This window comes from Bombina bombina, chromosome 3 (assembly GCF_027579735.1).
Source record: "Bombina bombina isolate aBomBom1 chromosome 3, aBomBom1.pri, whole genome shotgun sequence".
Lineage (NCBI taxonomy): Eukaryota > Metazoa > Chordata > Amphibia > Anura > Bombinatoridae > Bombina > Bombina bombina.
In genome coordinates this window covers 1254837034-1254852713 of record NC_069501.1, presented here as the reverse complement: position 1 = coordinate 1254852713, position 15680 = coordinate 1254837034, and the positions used below count along the sequence as shown (strand labels likewise).

The following is a 15680-nucleotide window of genomic DNA, read 5'->3' as shown; positions in this document are numbered from 1 at the left end:
CTTTTAATTTTATTTTTTATTTTTTTAATTTTTCGAATGACCGTAACGTTTTATGTTTTGTGGTCTTCCGCTCTTTTCCCAGCTACATTTTATTTTAATAAATTAGTTTATGTATTAATATTATATTTTGAGGCGGGTTTTGATGTTTACGCAGAGGCGCGTACAGTACGAAGTACCGTGCTGGACAAAAGTAAGTTGGTTGTAGTAAGGAATATGTTGTGTGTTAGCTGATAACAGTGTTTTCAGTGATATGTTCCAGCCTTCAATCTGTGAATATAATTTTGGGTGTGTCTAATGAGTGCTGTGTTTTCTCTGCGTTTCCTTCTTCCTTTCAGTCTCTGTCTGTTCCCTCCTGCATCTCTCCTGTCACATGCCATGCATCTCCCTTCTCTCCTGTATAAACACTTTACTGTTATTTATTGCTTTTTTATCTTATTGATTTCTTCACCCTGTTTCTTTACTGTCCCTCCTACTGTCACATATGACCTGTCCCTCTCCCTGCTGTCACATATGACCTGTCCCTCCTGTGCTGTCACATATGACCTGTCCCTCTCCTCCTGGCGTAGGCCCTGAAAGCTCTGCAAGACATGAGCAGCACCGCACAGTCCGCCCCTATCCCACAATCCTCCAGGAAGACCAAGACTATGCCAGTACAGACGTTTGAGGTGAGTATCCTTCAGCTGCATCTTTCTCCAACATTGGTGTGTCCGGTCCACAGCGTCATCCATAACTTGTGGGAATATTCTCTTCCCCAACAGGAAATGGCAAAGAGCACAGCAAAAGCTGTCCATATAGTCCCTCCTAGGCTCCGCCCACCCCAGTCATTCTCTTTGCCGTTGCACAGGCAACATCTCCACGGAGATGGTGAAGAGTATGTGGTGATTAGTTGTAGTTTTTTATTCTACTATCAAGAGTTTGTTATTTTAAAATAGTGCTGGTATGTACTATGGTATTTACTCTGAAACAGAAAAAGATGAAGAGTTCTGTTTGTGAGAGGAAGATGATTTTAGCAGACAGTAACTAAAATCGTTTGCTGTTTCCACATAGGACTGTTGAGATGAGATAACTTCAGTTGGGGGAAACAGTTAGCAGACTTTTCTGCTTAAGGTATGACTAGCCATATTTCTAACAAGACCATGTAATGCTGGAAGGCTGTCATTTCCCCTCATGGGGACCGGTAAGCCATTTTCTTAGTCTCAAACAGAATAAAGGGCTTAATATGGGCTATAAAACTGGTAGACACTTTTATGGGCAAGATCGATTGCTTTATTTGGGCTTTTTATAAAGATTGATGTTGATATTCACACTTATAAAATTTGGGGAACGTTTTTTAACGTCAGGCACTGGTTTAGACACCTTTTCATTCAGGAAGGGCCTTCCCTGTAGTAGACTGAGCCTCATTTTCGCGCCATTACTGCGCAGTTTCTTTTGAGAGCAGGACATGCAGCTGCATGTGTGTGGGTCTGAAAATATTTGAAAAGGTTCCTAGAAGGCTTCATTTGGTATCGTATACCCCCTGGGTTTGGTAAAGTCGCAGCAAAGGCTGTAGCTGGGACTGTAGAGGGGTTAAAACTTTAACCGGCTCCGGTTTCTTCATTTTAAGGGTTAAAGGTCTCAAATTTGGGGTGCAATGCTTTGAATGCTTTAAGACACTGTGGTGAAAATTTGGTTAAATTTGAACAATTCCTTCATAGTTTTTCACATATTCAGTAATAAAGTGTGCACTGTTTAAAATTTAAAGAGACAGTAACGGTTTTGTTTAAAAATGGTTTTTGTACTTTATTGACAAGTTTAAGCCTGTTTAACATGTCTGTGCCTTCAGATAAGCTATGTTCTGTATGTATGAAAGCCAATGTGTCTCCCCCTTCAAAATTGTGTGATAATTGTGCCATAGCGTCCAAACAAAGTAAGGACAGTACTGCCACAGATAGTAAAGTTGCCCAAGATGATTCATCAGATGAAGGGAGTAGACATAGTTCTACATCATCTCCTTCTGTGTCTACACCAGTTTTGCCCACGCAGGAGGCCCCTAGTACTTCTAGCGCGCCAATGCTTATTACTATGCAACAATTGACGGCAGTAATGGATAACTCCATAGCAAATATTTTATCCAAAATGCCTGCATATCAGAGAAAGCGCGATTGCTCTGTTTTAAACACTGTAGAGCAGGAGGGCGCTGATGATAATTGCTCTGTCATACCCTCACACCAATCTGAAGGGGCCGTGAGGGAGGTTTTGTCAGATGGGGAAATTTCAGATTCAGGTAGAATTTCTCAACAGGCAGAACCTGATGTTGTGACATTTAAATTTAAATTAGAGCATCTCCGCGCACTGCTTAAGGAGCTGCTATCTACTCTGGATGATTGTGACAACCTGGTCATTCCAGAAAAATTGTGCAAGATGGACAAGTTCCTAGAGGTTCCGGTGCACCCCGACGCTTTTCCTATACCCAAGCGGGTGGCGGACATAGTGAATAAGGAGTGGGAGAAGCCCGGCATACCTTTTGTTCCCCCTCCTATATTTAAGAAATTATTTCCTATGGTCAACCCCAGAAAGGACTTATGGCAGACAGTCCCTAAGGTCGAGGGGGCAGTTTCTACACTAGCCAAGCGCACTACTATTCCTATCGAGGATAATTGTGCTTTCAAAGATCCTATGGATAAAAAATTGGAGGGTTTGCTTAAAAAGATTTTTGTACAGCAAGGTTACCTCCTGCAACCTATTTCGTGCATTATTCCTGTCACTACAGCAGCGTGGTTCTGGTTCGAAGAACTAGAAAAGTCGCTCAGTAGAGAGACTCCGTATGAGGAGGTTATGGACAGGGTTCACGCACTTAAGTTAGCTAATTCCTTTATTTTAGATGCCGCTTTGCAGTTAGCTAGATTAGCGGCGAAAAATTCTGGGTTTGCAATTGTGGCGCGCAGAGCGCTCTGGCTAAAGTCTTGGTCAGCGGATGTATCTTCCAAGACAAAATTTCTTAATATCCCTTTCAAGGATAAAACTCTTTTTGGGCCAGAATTGAAAGAGATTATCTCAGACATCACTGGGGGTAAGGGCCACGCCCTCCCACAAGATAGGCCTTTCAAGGCCAAGAATAAGTCTAATTTTCGTTCCTTTCAGGAACGGACCGGCCTCCAACTCTGCAGCCTCTAGACAAGAGGGTAATACCTCACAAACCAAACCAGCTTGGAAACCGATGCAAGGCTGGAACAAGGGTAAGCAGGCCAAGAAACCTGCTGCTGCTAACAAGACAGCATGAAGGAGTAGCCCCCGATCCGGGACCGTATCTAGTAGGGGGCAGACTCTCTCTCTTCGCTCAGGCTTGGGCAAGAGATGTTCAGGATTCCTGGGCACTAGAAATAGTTTCTCAGGGTTATCTTCTGGAATTCAAGGAACTACCCCCAAGGGGAAGGTTCCACATGTCTCACTTATCCTCAAACCAAATAAAGAGACAGGCATTCTTACATTGTGTAGAAGACCTGTTAAAAATGGGAGTGATATACCCAGTTCCAACCGTGGAACAAGGCATGGGGTTTTACTCAAATCTGTTTGTGGTTCCCAAAAAAAGAGGGAACTTTCAGACCAATTCTGGATTTAAAGTTCCTAAACAAATTTCTCAGAGTGCCATCGTTCAAAATGGAAACCATTCGAACGATTTTACCTACAATCCAGGAGGGTCAATTTATGACTACCGTGGATCTAAAGGATGCGTATCTACATATTCCTATCCACAAAGATCATCATCAGTTCCTAAGGTTCGCCTTTCTGGACAAATATTACCAGTTTGTGGCTCTCCCATTCGGGCTAGCCACTGCTCCAAGGATTTTCACAAAGGTACTCGGGTCCCTTCTAGCGGTTCTAAGACCAAGGGGCATTGCAGTGGCACCTTACTTGGACGACATTCTGATACAAGCGTCGTCTCTTTCAAAGGCAAAGGCTCACACAGACATCGTTCTGGCCTTTCTCAGATCTCACGGATGGAAAGTGAACATAGAAAAGAGTTCCCTGTCTCCGTCGACAAGAGTTCCTTTCTTGGGGACAATAATAGATTCTTTAGAAATGAAGATTTTCCTGACAGATGTCAGAAAGTCGAAACTTCTAAACGCTTGTCAAGTTCTTCACTCTGTTCCACGACCTTCCATAGCTCAGTGCATGGAAGTAGTAGGGTTGATGGTTGCAGCAATGGACATAGTTCCTTTTGCGCGAATTCATCTAAGACCATTACAACTGTGCATGCTGAAACAGTGGAATGGGGACTATACAGACTTGTCTCCAGTGATTCAAGTAGATCAGAAGACCAGAGACTCACTCCGTTGGTGGCTAACCCAGGATCACCTGTCCCAGGGAATGAGCTTCTGCAGACCAGAGTGGGTCATCGTCACGACCGACGCCAGTCTAGTGGGCTGGGGCGCGGTCTGGGACTCCCTGAAAGCTCAGGGGCTATGGTCTCGGGAAGAGTCTCTTCTCCCGATAAACATTCTGGAACTGAGAGCGATATTCAATACTCTCAGGACTTGGCCTCAACTAGCAAAGGCCAGATTCATAAGATTCCAATCAGACAACATGACGACTGTTGCTTACATCAACCATCAGGGGGGAACAAGGAGTTCCCTGGCGATGAGAGAAGTGACCAAAATCATAAAATGGGCGGAGGATCACTCCTGCCACCTATCTGCGATCCACATCCCAGGAGTGGAAAACTGGGAGGTGTATTATCTGAGTCGTCAGACATTCCATCCGGGGGAGTGGGAACCCGGAGATATTTGCCCAGTTGACTCAATTATGGGGCATTCCAGACATGGATCTGATGGCGTCTCGTCAGAACTTCAAGGTTCCTTGCTACGGGTCCAGATCCAGGGATCCCAAGGCGACTCTAGTGGATGCATTAGTAGCGCCTTGGACCTTCAACCTAGCTTATGTGTTTCCACCGTTTCCTCTCATTCCCAGGCTGGTAGCCAGGATCAAGCAGGAGAGGGCCTCGGTGATCTTGATAGCTCCTGCGTGGCCACGCAGGACTTGGTATGCAGACCTGGTGAATATGTCATCGGCTCCACCATGGAAGCTACCTTTGAGACAGGATCTTCTAGTACAGGGTCCATTCGAACATCCAAATCTAGTTTCCCTCCAGCTAACGGCTTGGAAATTGAACGCTTGATTTTATCTAAGCGTGGGTTTTCGGATTCTGTAATAGATACTCTGGTACAAGCCAGAAAACCTGTAACTAGAAAAATTTACCATAAAATATGGAAAAGATATATCTGTTGGTGTGAATCCAAGGGATTCTCATGGAGTAAGATCAAAATTCCTAGGATCCTTTCCTTTCTCCAAGAAGGTTTGGATAAGGGATTATCAGCGAGTTCTCTAAAGGGACAGATTTCTGCTTAATCTGTCTTGTTACACAAACGACTGGCATCTGTGCCTGATGTTCAAGCTTTTGTTCAGGCTTTGGTCAGGATCAAGCCTGTCTACAGACCTTTGACTCCTCCCTGGAGTCTGAATTTAGTTCTCTCAGTTCTTCAAGGGGTTCCGTTTGAACCTCTACATTCCATAGATATCAAGATGTTATCTTGGAAAGTTCTGTTTTTGGTTGCTATTTCTTCTGCTAGAAGAGTTTCTGAGTTATCTGCTTTGCAGTGTAATCCACCCTATCTGTTCCATTCATATAAGGTTGTTTTGCGTACTAAACCTGGTTTCCTTCCAAAGGTTGTTTCCAACAAGAATATTAACCAGGAAATAGTTGTGCCTTCTTTGTGTCCGAATCCAGTTTCAAAGAAGGAACGTTAGTTACACAATTTAGATGTAGTTCGTGCTTTAAAGTTCTATTTAGAAGCAACAAAGGATTTCAGACAAACGTCTTCTCTGTTTGTCGTTTATTCTGGCAAGAGGAGAGGTCAAAAAGCTACTGCTACCTCTCTTTCCTTTTGGCTGAAAAGCATCATCCGATTGGCTTACGAGACTGCCGGACGGCAGCCTCCTGAAAGCATCACAGCTCACTCTACTAGGGCTGTGGCTTCCAAATGGGCCTTCAAGAACGAGGCTTCTGTTGATCAGATATGTAAGGCAGCGACTTGGTCTTCCCTGCACACTTTTGCCAAATACTACAAATTTGATACTTTTGCTTCTTCGGAGGCTATTTTTGGGAGAAAGGTTTTGCAAGCCGTGGTGCCTTCTGTTTAGGTAACCTGATTGGCTCCCTCCCTTCATCCGTGTCCTAAAGCTTTGGTATTGGTTCCCACAAGTTATGGATGACGCCGTGGACCGGACACACCAATGTTGGAGAAAACAGAATTTATGCTTACCTGATAAATTACTTTCTCCAACGGTGTGTCCGGTCCACGGCCCGCCCTGGTTTTTTAATCAGGTTTGATGAATTTCTTTCTTTAACTACAGTCACCACAGCACCTTATGGTTTCTCCTGTTTTTTCTCCTGTCCGTCGGTCGAATGACTGGGGTGGGCGGAGCCTAGGAGGGACTATATGGACAGCTTTTGCTGTGCTCTTTGCCATTTCCTGTTGGGGAAGAGAATATTCCCACAAGTTATGGATGACGCCGTGGACCGGACACACCGTTGGAGAAAGTAATTTATCAGGTAAGCATAAATTCTGTTTCTTTAGGATCTGTAAATGTTTTGGGTTTTTTCCCTTTATTGAGAGCAATATGGGATTATTCAAAAATCAATGGTCAGATATTGATTCTTATAGACTTTCACGTAAGTTTATGGGTATCAATGCTGATATATTACATTTGTTCCATGGATTGGTTGTGAAAGGAAACATTTCTTCCACATTTTAAATGTCAAAATTCTAATTTTGGTCCCTCGTGCTGTACCCCTTTGTACCATGGTGGAACTGAAATCACTAGTCAGTAAGACTTGATATAAATCACGATTTTCTACATAAAGGTTTCATTTTTAGAATAATAATTTATCCCAGTTATATCGGAAAATTGCTGATTTCCTTATATATCATTAGATTAGAAATACATAAAGAATTATGAAATTAATGGGAGGTGAAATATCTCTAATCTTATTTTATCAACTTTTCTGCTGTACTTTATTGAAAAGAGAAAAATAATTGTTACCTTAATAATAGCAATTTAAATACTTTAATTTAAAGGGATAGGAAAGTCAAAATTAAACTTGCAGGATTCAGATAGATGTAATTTTAAGAAACTTTTAAATTCACTTCCATTTTCAAATGTGCTTCATTCTTTTGTTATCCCTTGTTGAAAAAGAATACGCACATATCCTACACTAGTGGGAGCGAGCTGCTGATTGGTGCCTGCACACAGTTGTCTCTTGTGATTGGCTAACTGGATGTGTTCAGCTAACTGCCAGTAGTGCACTGCTGTTCCTTCAGCAAAGGATAATAAGAGAATGAAGCAAGTTTGACAATAGAAGTAAATTGGAGAGTTGTTTAAAATTGTATGTTCTATCCAAATCATAAAATAAAATTTTGGGGTTTTCTATCCCTTTAACTAGACCACTACGTTATGGGTTTCACTTTCATTATTACTGCTTGCTCCTTCCTCCTCACACTTAGGTCCTTGTGCAGATCTATTCCAATCTAATCCTCTATTCCTTGAGTTTCTTGAAATTTAGTGGGGGGTTGATTCTGTATTCATAGAATTGCAGGGAAACAATTGGATTCTTTTTTGAGTCACCAGCTCTTACTGAGCATGTGCAAGAATTCACAGAATATACATACATGCATTTGTGATTGGCTGATGGCTGTCACATGATACAGGGGGAGTACAAATCTACTGCTTACTTGAAGTGCTATTGCATTGTCTTTGTTATCATGTATTTGTTTATTATGCAAATCTACTGTATTTGCTGATCTTTTAAATGAATATTAATTGTTTTCCACCCTGCTTTGTACTATCTTTAGTTGTTGGGATGTGTGTGCTGTCTGAGTTTGTCCTCAGAATATGGTTCTTTGCCAGTTTTAACTGCACGGTGCCAGTCAGGGGGCCCTGAGTATTGCCAGTACTCAGTAGATAGATTGGGGCATGGCTTTTAGTATTGTATGTGTTAGTTGTGACTATGGGGGTTTAATACAGTCTCTTACTGTAGTTTTCTGTGTACTTGTATGGTTCTCTGTATTATAGTGCAGAGTATGGGAGGGCATGGACCTGCATGTGGATATATCACTGTGTTATGTAGTAAGAGGCCCTGTATGTAGATATACCACTGTGTTATGTAGTAAGAGGCCCTGTATGTAGATATACCACTGTGTTATGTAGTAAGAGGCCCTGTATGTAGATATACCACTCTGTTATGTAGTAAGAGGCCCTGTATGTAGATATACCACTGTGTTATGTAGTAAGAGGCCCTGTATGTAGATATACCACTGTGTTATGTAGTAAGAGGCCCTGTATGTAGATATACCACTGTGTTATGTAGTAAGAGGCCCTGTATGTAGATATACCACTGTGTTATGTAGTAAGAGGCCCTGTATGTAGATATACCACTCTGTTATGTAGTAAGAGGCCCTGTATGTAGATATATCACTGTGTTATGTAGTAAGAGGCCCTGTATGTAGATATACCACTGTGTTATGTAGTAAGAGGCCCTGTATGTAGATATACCACTGTGTTATGTAGTAAGAGGCCCTGTATGTAGATATACCACTGTGTTATGTAGTAAGAGGCCCTGCATGTGGATATACCACTGTGTTATGTAGTAAGAGGCCCTGCATGTGGATATACCACTGTGTTATGTAGTAAGAGGCCCTGCATGTGGATATATCGGTGTTATGTAGTAAGAGGCCCAGTATGTGGATATATTGCTGCATTAGGCAGTAAGAGGCCCAGTATGCAGATATATTGCTGCATTAGGCAGTGAGAGGCCCAGTATGCGGATATATTGCTGCATTAGGCAGTGAGAGGCCCAGTATGCGGATATATTGCAGCGTTAGGCAGTAAGAGGCCCAGTATGCGGATATATTGCAGCGTTAGGCAGTGAGAGGCCCAGTATGCGGATATATTGCTGCATTAGGCGGTAAGAGGCCCAGTATGCGGATATATTGCTGCATTAGGCGGTAAGAGGCCCAGTATGCGGATATATTGCTGCATTAGGTGGTAAGAGGCCCAGTATGCGGATATATTGCTGCATTAGGCAGTGAGAGGCCCAGTATGCGGATATATTGCTGCATTAGGCAGTAAGAGGCCCAGCATGCAGATATATTGCTGCATTAGGCGGTAAGAGGCCCAGTACATATCTGGATATGATGTTTGCTGCGTTGTTGTCATTATTTCCCATGTCTGACCTGTAACTAGATGTAACCTGTGATATTACCATACATTTTCTTTTGCAGGTTAAGCTAGACATGGCCGACCTCACCAAGATTGTGAAATCACAGAAGTACATGCTGAGCGTGGATGTTGAGGGAGGGAAACTCGTGGTCATGAAGAAAGTAAAGGATTCCCAGGAGGACTGGAACACGTTCACCCACGACAAAAGTGAGGAACTACGCGCTTCTTGCTTTACACCTAACTGTGATTGACACCTGTGCACTATTGTAAAAAAAAACCTGAGGGGACCCTTTGTAAACTGAGGAGAGACGTTTTGTGAACTGTGACCACAGGTTTCTACTATACAGGCATCTGGCTACATTTCCTAGTCAGGAGATCACAGACCACCATCTCAGGACTTATAACTCTGATCTCTGCACACAACAAGTATCTCTCTGCTGTGCGCAGATTGTGACCTTAACTATCTTAAAGGGACAGTCTACTTGCATTTTGTTATTGTTTAAAAATATAGATAATTCCTTTATTACCCAGTTTTGCAAAACCAACACGGTTATATTACTACAATTTTTACCTCTGTGATTACCTTGTATCTAAGCCTCTGCAGACTGCCCCCTTATCTCAGTTGTTTTGTCAGACTTGCATTTTAGACAATCAGTGCCGACTCATAAATAACTTCACAGGAGTGAGCACAATGTTTATCTATATGGCACACATGAAGTAGAACTGTCTAACTGTGAAAAACTGAGATAAAAGGCAGCCTTCAAGGGCTTAGAAATCAGTTTATGGTCCTACCTAGGTTTAGCTTTTAACAAAGAATACCAAAAGAAAATTTAATGATAAAAGTAAATCATGAAAGTTCAGTTTTGACTAGACTGTCCCTTTAATGTAAGTGAGCCTTGGTAGCCTATTCTTAGGTTAACGGGTCACTAAACTCCAACTATTCTACCCTAGACTGTCAGTGAACCTGAGGAGAGCTGTAGGAGAACCTATGAAATTCTCTCTCTCTCTCTTTCTCTCTCTCTCTCCTTCTCTCTCTCTCCTTGTTGGATTTTGTTTTCTGCTTTTACCATGTCACTATATGCCGTACAAAGTCTCCCTTCCCATTACCATGTTGCCGGAAGCAGCCAGTCACTCTTCCCATTAGCGGGGGAGGGATCACTGAGGGCTAATGGCAGCTGCCGCCCCACAAGCAATACCAGAGACATTAAATCCATTTACAGATCCCAGCTGATTTTCTGTGGCTGTTAACCTCTTAGGTACTGGCGTAGCCCTGAGCCTGTGCACAAGTACCAGCATGCTTTCCAAGGAGTATAACAGGGCTGCAAATTGTGCTAAAAATCTACATTTAGAATGCTTTTGAAGCATTTCTTTTGTTAGCAGATAATCAAAGGGACGGTAAAGTCATAATTAGACATTCATAATTTAGACAGAACATACAATTTAAAACAACTTACCAATTTACTTCTATTATTTAATGTGCTTCCTTCTCTTGTTATCATTTGCTGAAATGTTTATCTAGGAAAGCTCAGGAGCAGCAGAGAACCTAGGTTCTCGCTGCTGATTGGTGGCTGCATATATATACCGATTGTCATTGGCTCACCCATGTGAGAAGTTAGAAAGCAGTAGTGCATTGCTGCTCCTTCAACAAATGATACCAAGAGAATGAAACAAATATAATAGCTAATAGATGATAATAGAAGTAAACTGGAAAGTTGTTTAAAATGATATGTTCTGAAAGAAAAATATTGGTTTTCACGTCCCTTTAATTGCTGATTTATTCTATGCATATAAATAAAAAATGACTGTAATGTCCCCTTAAAGAGCCGCATGTTGTACATTTGTTTTAGTGCACTCATTTCCTGTGTTTCCCACACTTTAGGCATCGCATGTAATATTTAAAGGGACACTCAGTGTTACAGCAATGCTGAATATGTATTTAGCATCTGCTGCTTATTGCTCACCATCTGTATACAATCATCTACCTACTTCACTGCAATTATCTTTATTTCTGTGCACTGTCTGGGCTAATCCTATCTCATTGTGATGTTGTTCCATCCTCTCCTTCAGTCCGACAACTGATAAAGTCTCAGCGTGTGCCGTGCAAACTGGGTATTGTGTTTGAGAAGGAGAAAGACCGGACTCAACGCAAGGACTTCATCTTTCTCAACGCCAGGGTAAGGTCTACATGAGTTTATACTGTTGTACCCAGATCGTTAAAATCAGATCCAGAATATTGGTGATATTTATCATAACTTACTTATTAATATAGATATGAAATTCAAATTCCCTGCGCTCTGCCACCCACTTTAAAAGTCAAATTTTTCTGTGAACTAACGGTTTGAATTGTTCACAAATCAGCACTATAGCTACAGCAAAAGTGCCATATGGAGAGATCACTGATTGGACAACAATTCAAACCGTTAGCTCACAGAAAATGTGACTTTTTAAGTGGGAGGCGGAGCGTGGGGTATTTGAATTTTATATCTATATTAAAAAGTAAGTTATAGCGCAACTTCATTACAACTCATGAATGAAACACCATCTAAAATATCACTTACATTCCAGATCTGATTTTATAAAGAGGAGAGTTTGCCATCACTTTAAGTTACTCTCCTTTTGGTGTTTTTAAGAGTTTTAGTAGTTACTAAACAGGAGTGGGATGATCTGTATTGACCTGACCGATATATTATGTACAAAAACATGTGTGTTTCCCCTTTAGGGTAACTTCACATAGACTAATACCACTGTGATGAATATCTAGTCTACAGCCTACAATTATCTGTTCATGGCAACTTTTATGTAGAAGAGTTTAGTACTGTATTATTACCATAGGATCTATTCGGTGCCTTTACTGATATCTTAGGCAGAATAGAAGATTGCCTTGTCCTTGAAGTTATGATTGCGCTAGGTCAGGGCTTCTTAAACTTTTTCCAATCATGACCCCTTTTTGAGCGATAAATTCTTACGTGACCCCGGGTATATAAAATATGCTCATACTCCCCATTCCATGCTCACTGCCCCTTCAATGCTCACTCCCCTGCACCTTCCATACCCCCCCTTCATATTCATACCCCCTTCCATACTCATACTCCCCATTCAATGCTCATACTTCCCCTTCATACTCCCCCTTTTCATGCTCATACTCCCCCCCCTTCCATGCTCAATACCCCTTCCATACTCCCCCTTTATATTCATACCCCCTTCCATGCTCACACCCTCCCTTCCATGCTCACACCCTCCCTTCCATGCTCACACCCTCCCTTCCATGCTCACACCCTCCCTTCCATGCTCATACCCTCCCTTCCATGCTCAAACTCCCCCATTTTATGCTCTCTCTGCAGGGCTCCCTTCTTCTCTCCTGACCAGCACAGTGTGCTGGGAGGAAGTGACATATGATGACTTCCTCCCAACGCTGCCGCGGAGGAGGGAAGAGGGAGTGCTGGGAGGAAGCAGGCAGCCGGCCAGCGCTTGAAGTGCCTATGCGATGGCACAGGTCGCACACCCCTAAGACCAGCCTTAAGAACCAACCGCACTTTGTAATAGCTGCAGCAGAAGTGCGGCCGGTCTTAACATCATAATCATGGGCGTTTTAATAGTTTAATAATAGCGCATGCACAAACACACAAAATATGGAATCAGGAGGCCCACGACCCCCACATGGGGTCGCAACCCACAGTTTAAGAAGGGCTGCTCTAGAGCAGTGATGATAAACCTTCACATGCCAGATGTTTCAGAACTACATTTCCCATGATGCTTAGGCACTCTGAAGTCCAGGCGAGCATCATGGGAAATGTAGTTCTGCAAAATCTGGAGTGCCAATGTTTGCCATCACTGCTCTAGAGCAATATCAAACATCTGCTGGTGGATCTTTATCTACTTTTTGAAGTGCTCAGTAGATTACAACATTTGGCTTATGCTGAGTATACATGTAGATCCCACTCATACACTTCATAAACGTGTACTTAACTATTTGTTCTAGTCACCCCAGCCTAAGAGTGAGCCTAAACTACGGTTGACTTTGTTTGTCTCCCATCCAGAAAAGAGAAGCGTTTTGCCAGCTGCTACAACTTATGAAAAACAAGCACTCGAACCAGGATGAGCCAGACATGATATCCGTCTTTATTGGATCCTGGAACATGGGTGAGTCTCAGCCGCTGGAGACGTCTGGTCAGAGAAGAGGTGGAGCTTAGGTCAGAGAAGAGGTGGAGCTTGGGGTCAGAGAAGAGGTGGAGCTTAGGTCAGAGAAGAGGTGGAGCTTAGTCATCAAGATTTCATTGTCAGGAATGGCAACGATTAGCCGATTTAATAAGACTGAAACGTCCTCTCCAGTCTCATTGTTTTCTGTGATATCTGTGCAGAACATTCTCACGAAGAGATGACTAGAGAGGACTTTCTGTTCTTACTAAGTTTGCAGATTTGAGATTTAATACAATGGGAGCTGCCATGTTGTAACTTAGGTTACTTTATCTGCTGTGGCCAATTAGGGACAGTTATAAATAGATCATTAGAGTGTGCAGCCAATGGCTGTGTGGAATATAACAGTGTTCTGCACTTCCATTTCTCTTGTTAAGTGTATCCAGTCCACGGATCATCCATTACTTATGGGATATTAACTCCTCCCCAACAGGAAGTGCAAGAGGATTCACCCAGCAGAGCTGCTATATAGCTCCTCCCCTAACTGCCATTACCAGTCATTCTCTTGCACCCAACGAATAGATAGGATGTGTGAGAGGACTGTGGTGATTATACTTAGTTTCATACCTTCAATCAAAAGTTTGTTATTTTATAATAGCACCGGAGTGTGTTATTCCTTCTCTGGTAGAATTTGAAGAAGAATCTACCTGAGTTTTTTCTATGATTTTAGCCGGAGTAGTTAAGATCATATTGCTGTTTCTCGGCCATCTGAGGAGAGGTAAACTTCAGATCAGGGGACAGCGGGCAGATTAATCTGCAAAGAGGTATGTAGCAGCTTATTATTTTCTGACAATGGAATTGATGAGAAAATTCTGCCATACCGATATAATGTAAACTCAGCCTTAAATGCAGTAGCAGCAACTGGTATCAGGCTGTCATGTATGTATATTTTACACTTCAGTTTTCTGGGGAATGGCACTTCACTGGAATTATACTGTATGCATAAAACTTTAGCCTAATTTGCAGGGACTAGCAACAGGCTTTTTAATAACACTCAATTTATTAATGTTAAACGTTTTTTGCTGGCATGTAAAATCGTTTAATTTTCTGAGGTACTGGGTGAAAAAATGTTTTGGGCACTATTTTTTTCCACTTGGCAGTCGTTTTATTTAATTTATGACAGTTTACTGATCTCTCTCACTGTTATGTGTGAGGGGGAGGGACCTTTTTTGGTGCTTTTGCTACGCATCAAAAAATTCAGTCAGAAGTTTATTGTCTTCCCTGCATGATCCGGTTCATCTCTACAGAACTCAGGGGTCTTCAAAACTTGTTTTGAGTGAGGTAATCACTCACAGCAGAGCTGTGAGATTGTAGTTGACTGTGATAAAAAAACGTTTATTTCTGTATTTTTTTTTTTTATTTTTTTTTTCTGCTATCAGGGTTAGTTATCCTTTGCTAATGGGAGCAATCCTTTGCTAAAATTGTGTTTTTTACAAAGATTTGATGCTATAACTTTTCAGTTTATTAATTTTCAACTGTCATAACTTTTTCTGTGCTTCTTATAGGCACAGTACGTTTTCATATTATAGTAAATTACTTGAAAAGTATTTCCAAGTTGCTAGTTTATTTGCTAGTGTGTTAAACATGTCTGATTCAGAGGAAGATATCTGTGCTATATGTGCTAAAGCCAAAGTGGAGCCCAATAGAAATTTATGTACTAACTGTATTGATGCTACTTTAAATAAAAGTCAATCTGTACAAATTGAACATATTTCACCAAACAACGAGGGGAGAGTTATGCCGACTAACTCGCCTCACGTGTCAGTACCTGCATCTCCCGCTCGGGAGGTGCGTGATATTGTAGCGCCGAGTACATCTGGGCGGCCATTACAAATCACATTACAGGATATGGCTACTGTTATGACTGAAGTTTTGGCTAAATTACCAGAACTAAGAGGTAAGCGTGATCACTCTGGGGTGAGAACAGAGTGCGCTGATAATATTAGGGCCATGTCAGACACTGCGTCACAATTTGCAGAACATGAGGACGGAGAGCTTCATTCTGCGGGTGACGGTTCTGATCCAAACAAACTGGATTCAGATATTTCAAATTTTAAATTTAAGCTGGAAAACCTCCGTGTATTACTAGGGGAGGTGTTAGCGGCTTTGAATGATTGTAACACAGTTGCAATACCAGAGAAAATGTGTAGGTTGGATAAATATTTTGCGGTACCGGCGAGTACTGACGTTTTTCCTATACCTAAGAGACTTACTGAAATTGTTACTAAGGA

The 15680-nt window shown here is 42.0% G+C and overlaps 1 protein-coding gene across 1 annotated transcript in view; it reads left to right on the top strand.

Moving 5' to 3' along the window:
• Positions 1-15680, top strand: part of INPPL1 (inositol polyphosphate phosphatase like 1) — a gene marked incomplete in the record, with an annotated part of 449643 nt that overhangs the window by 279087 nt on the left and 154876 nt on the right. Inside the window, 4 exon segments of the mRNA XM_053708786.1 lie at positions 567-665; positions 9318-9462; positions 11323-11429; positions 13293-13395. Coding sequence (XP_053564761.1) covers positions 567-665; positions 9318-9462; positions 11323-11429; positions 13293-13395 — 454 coding nt within the window.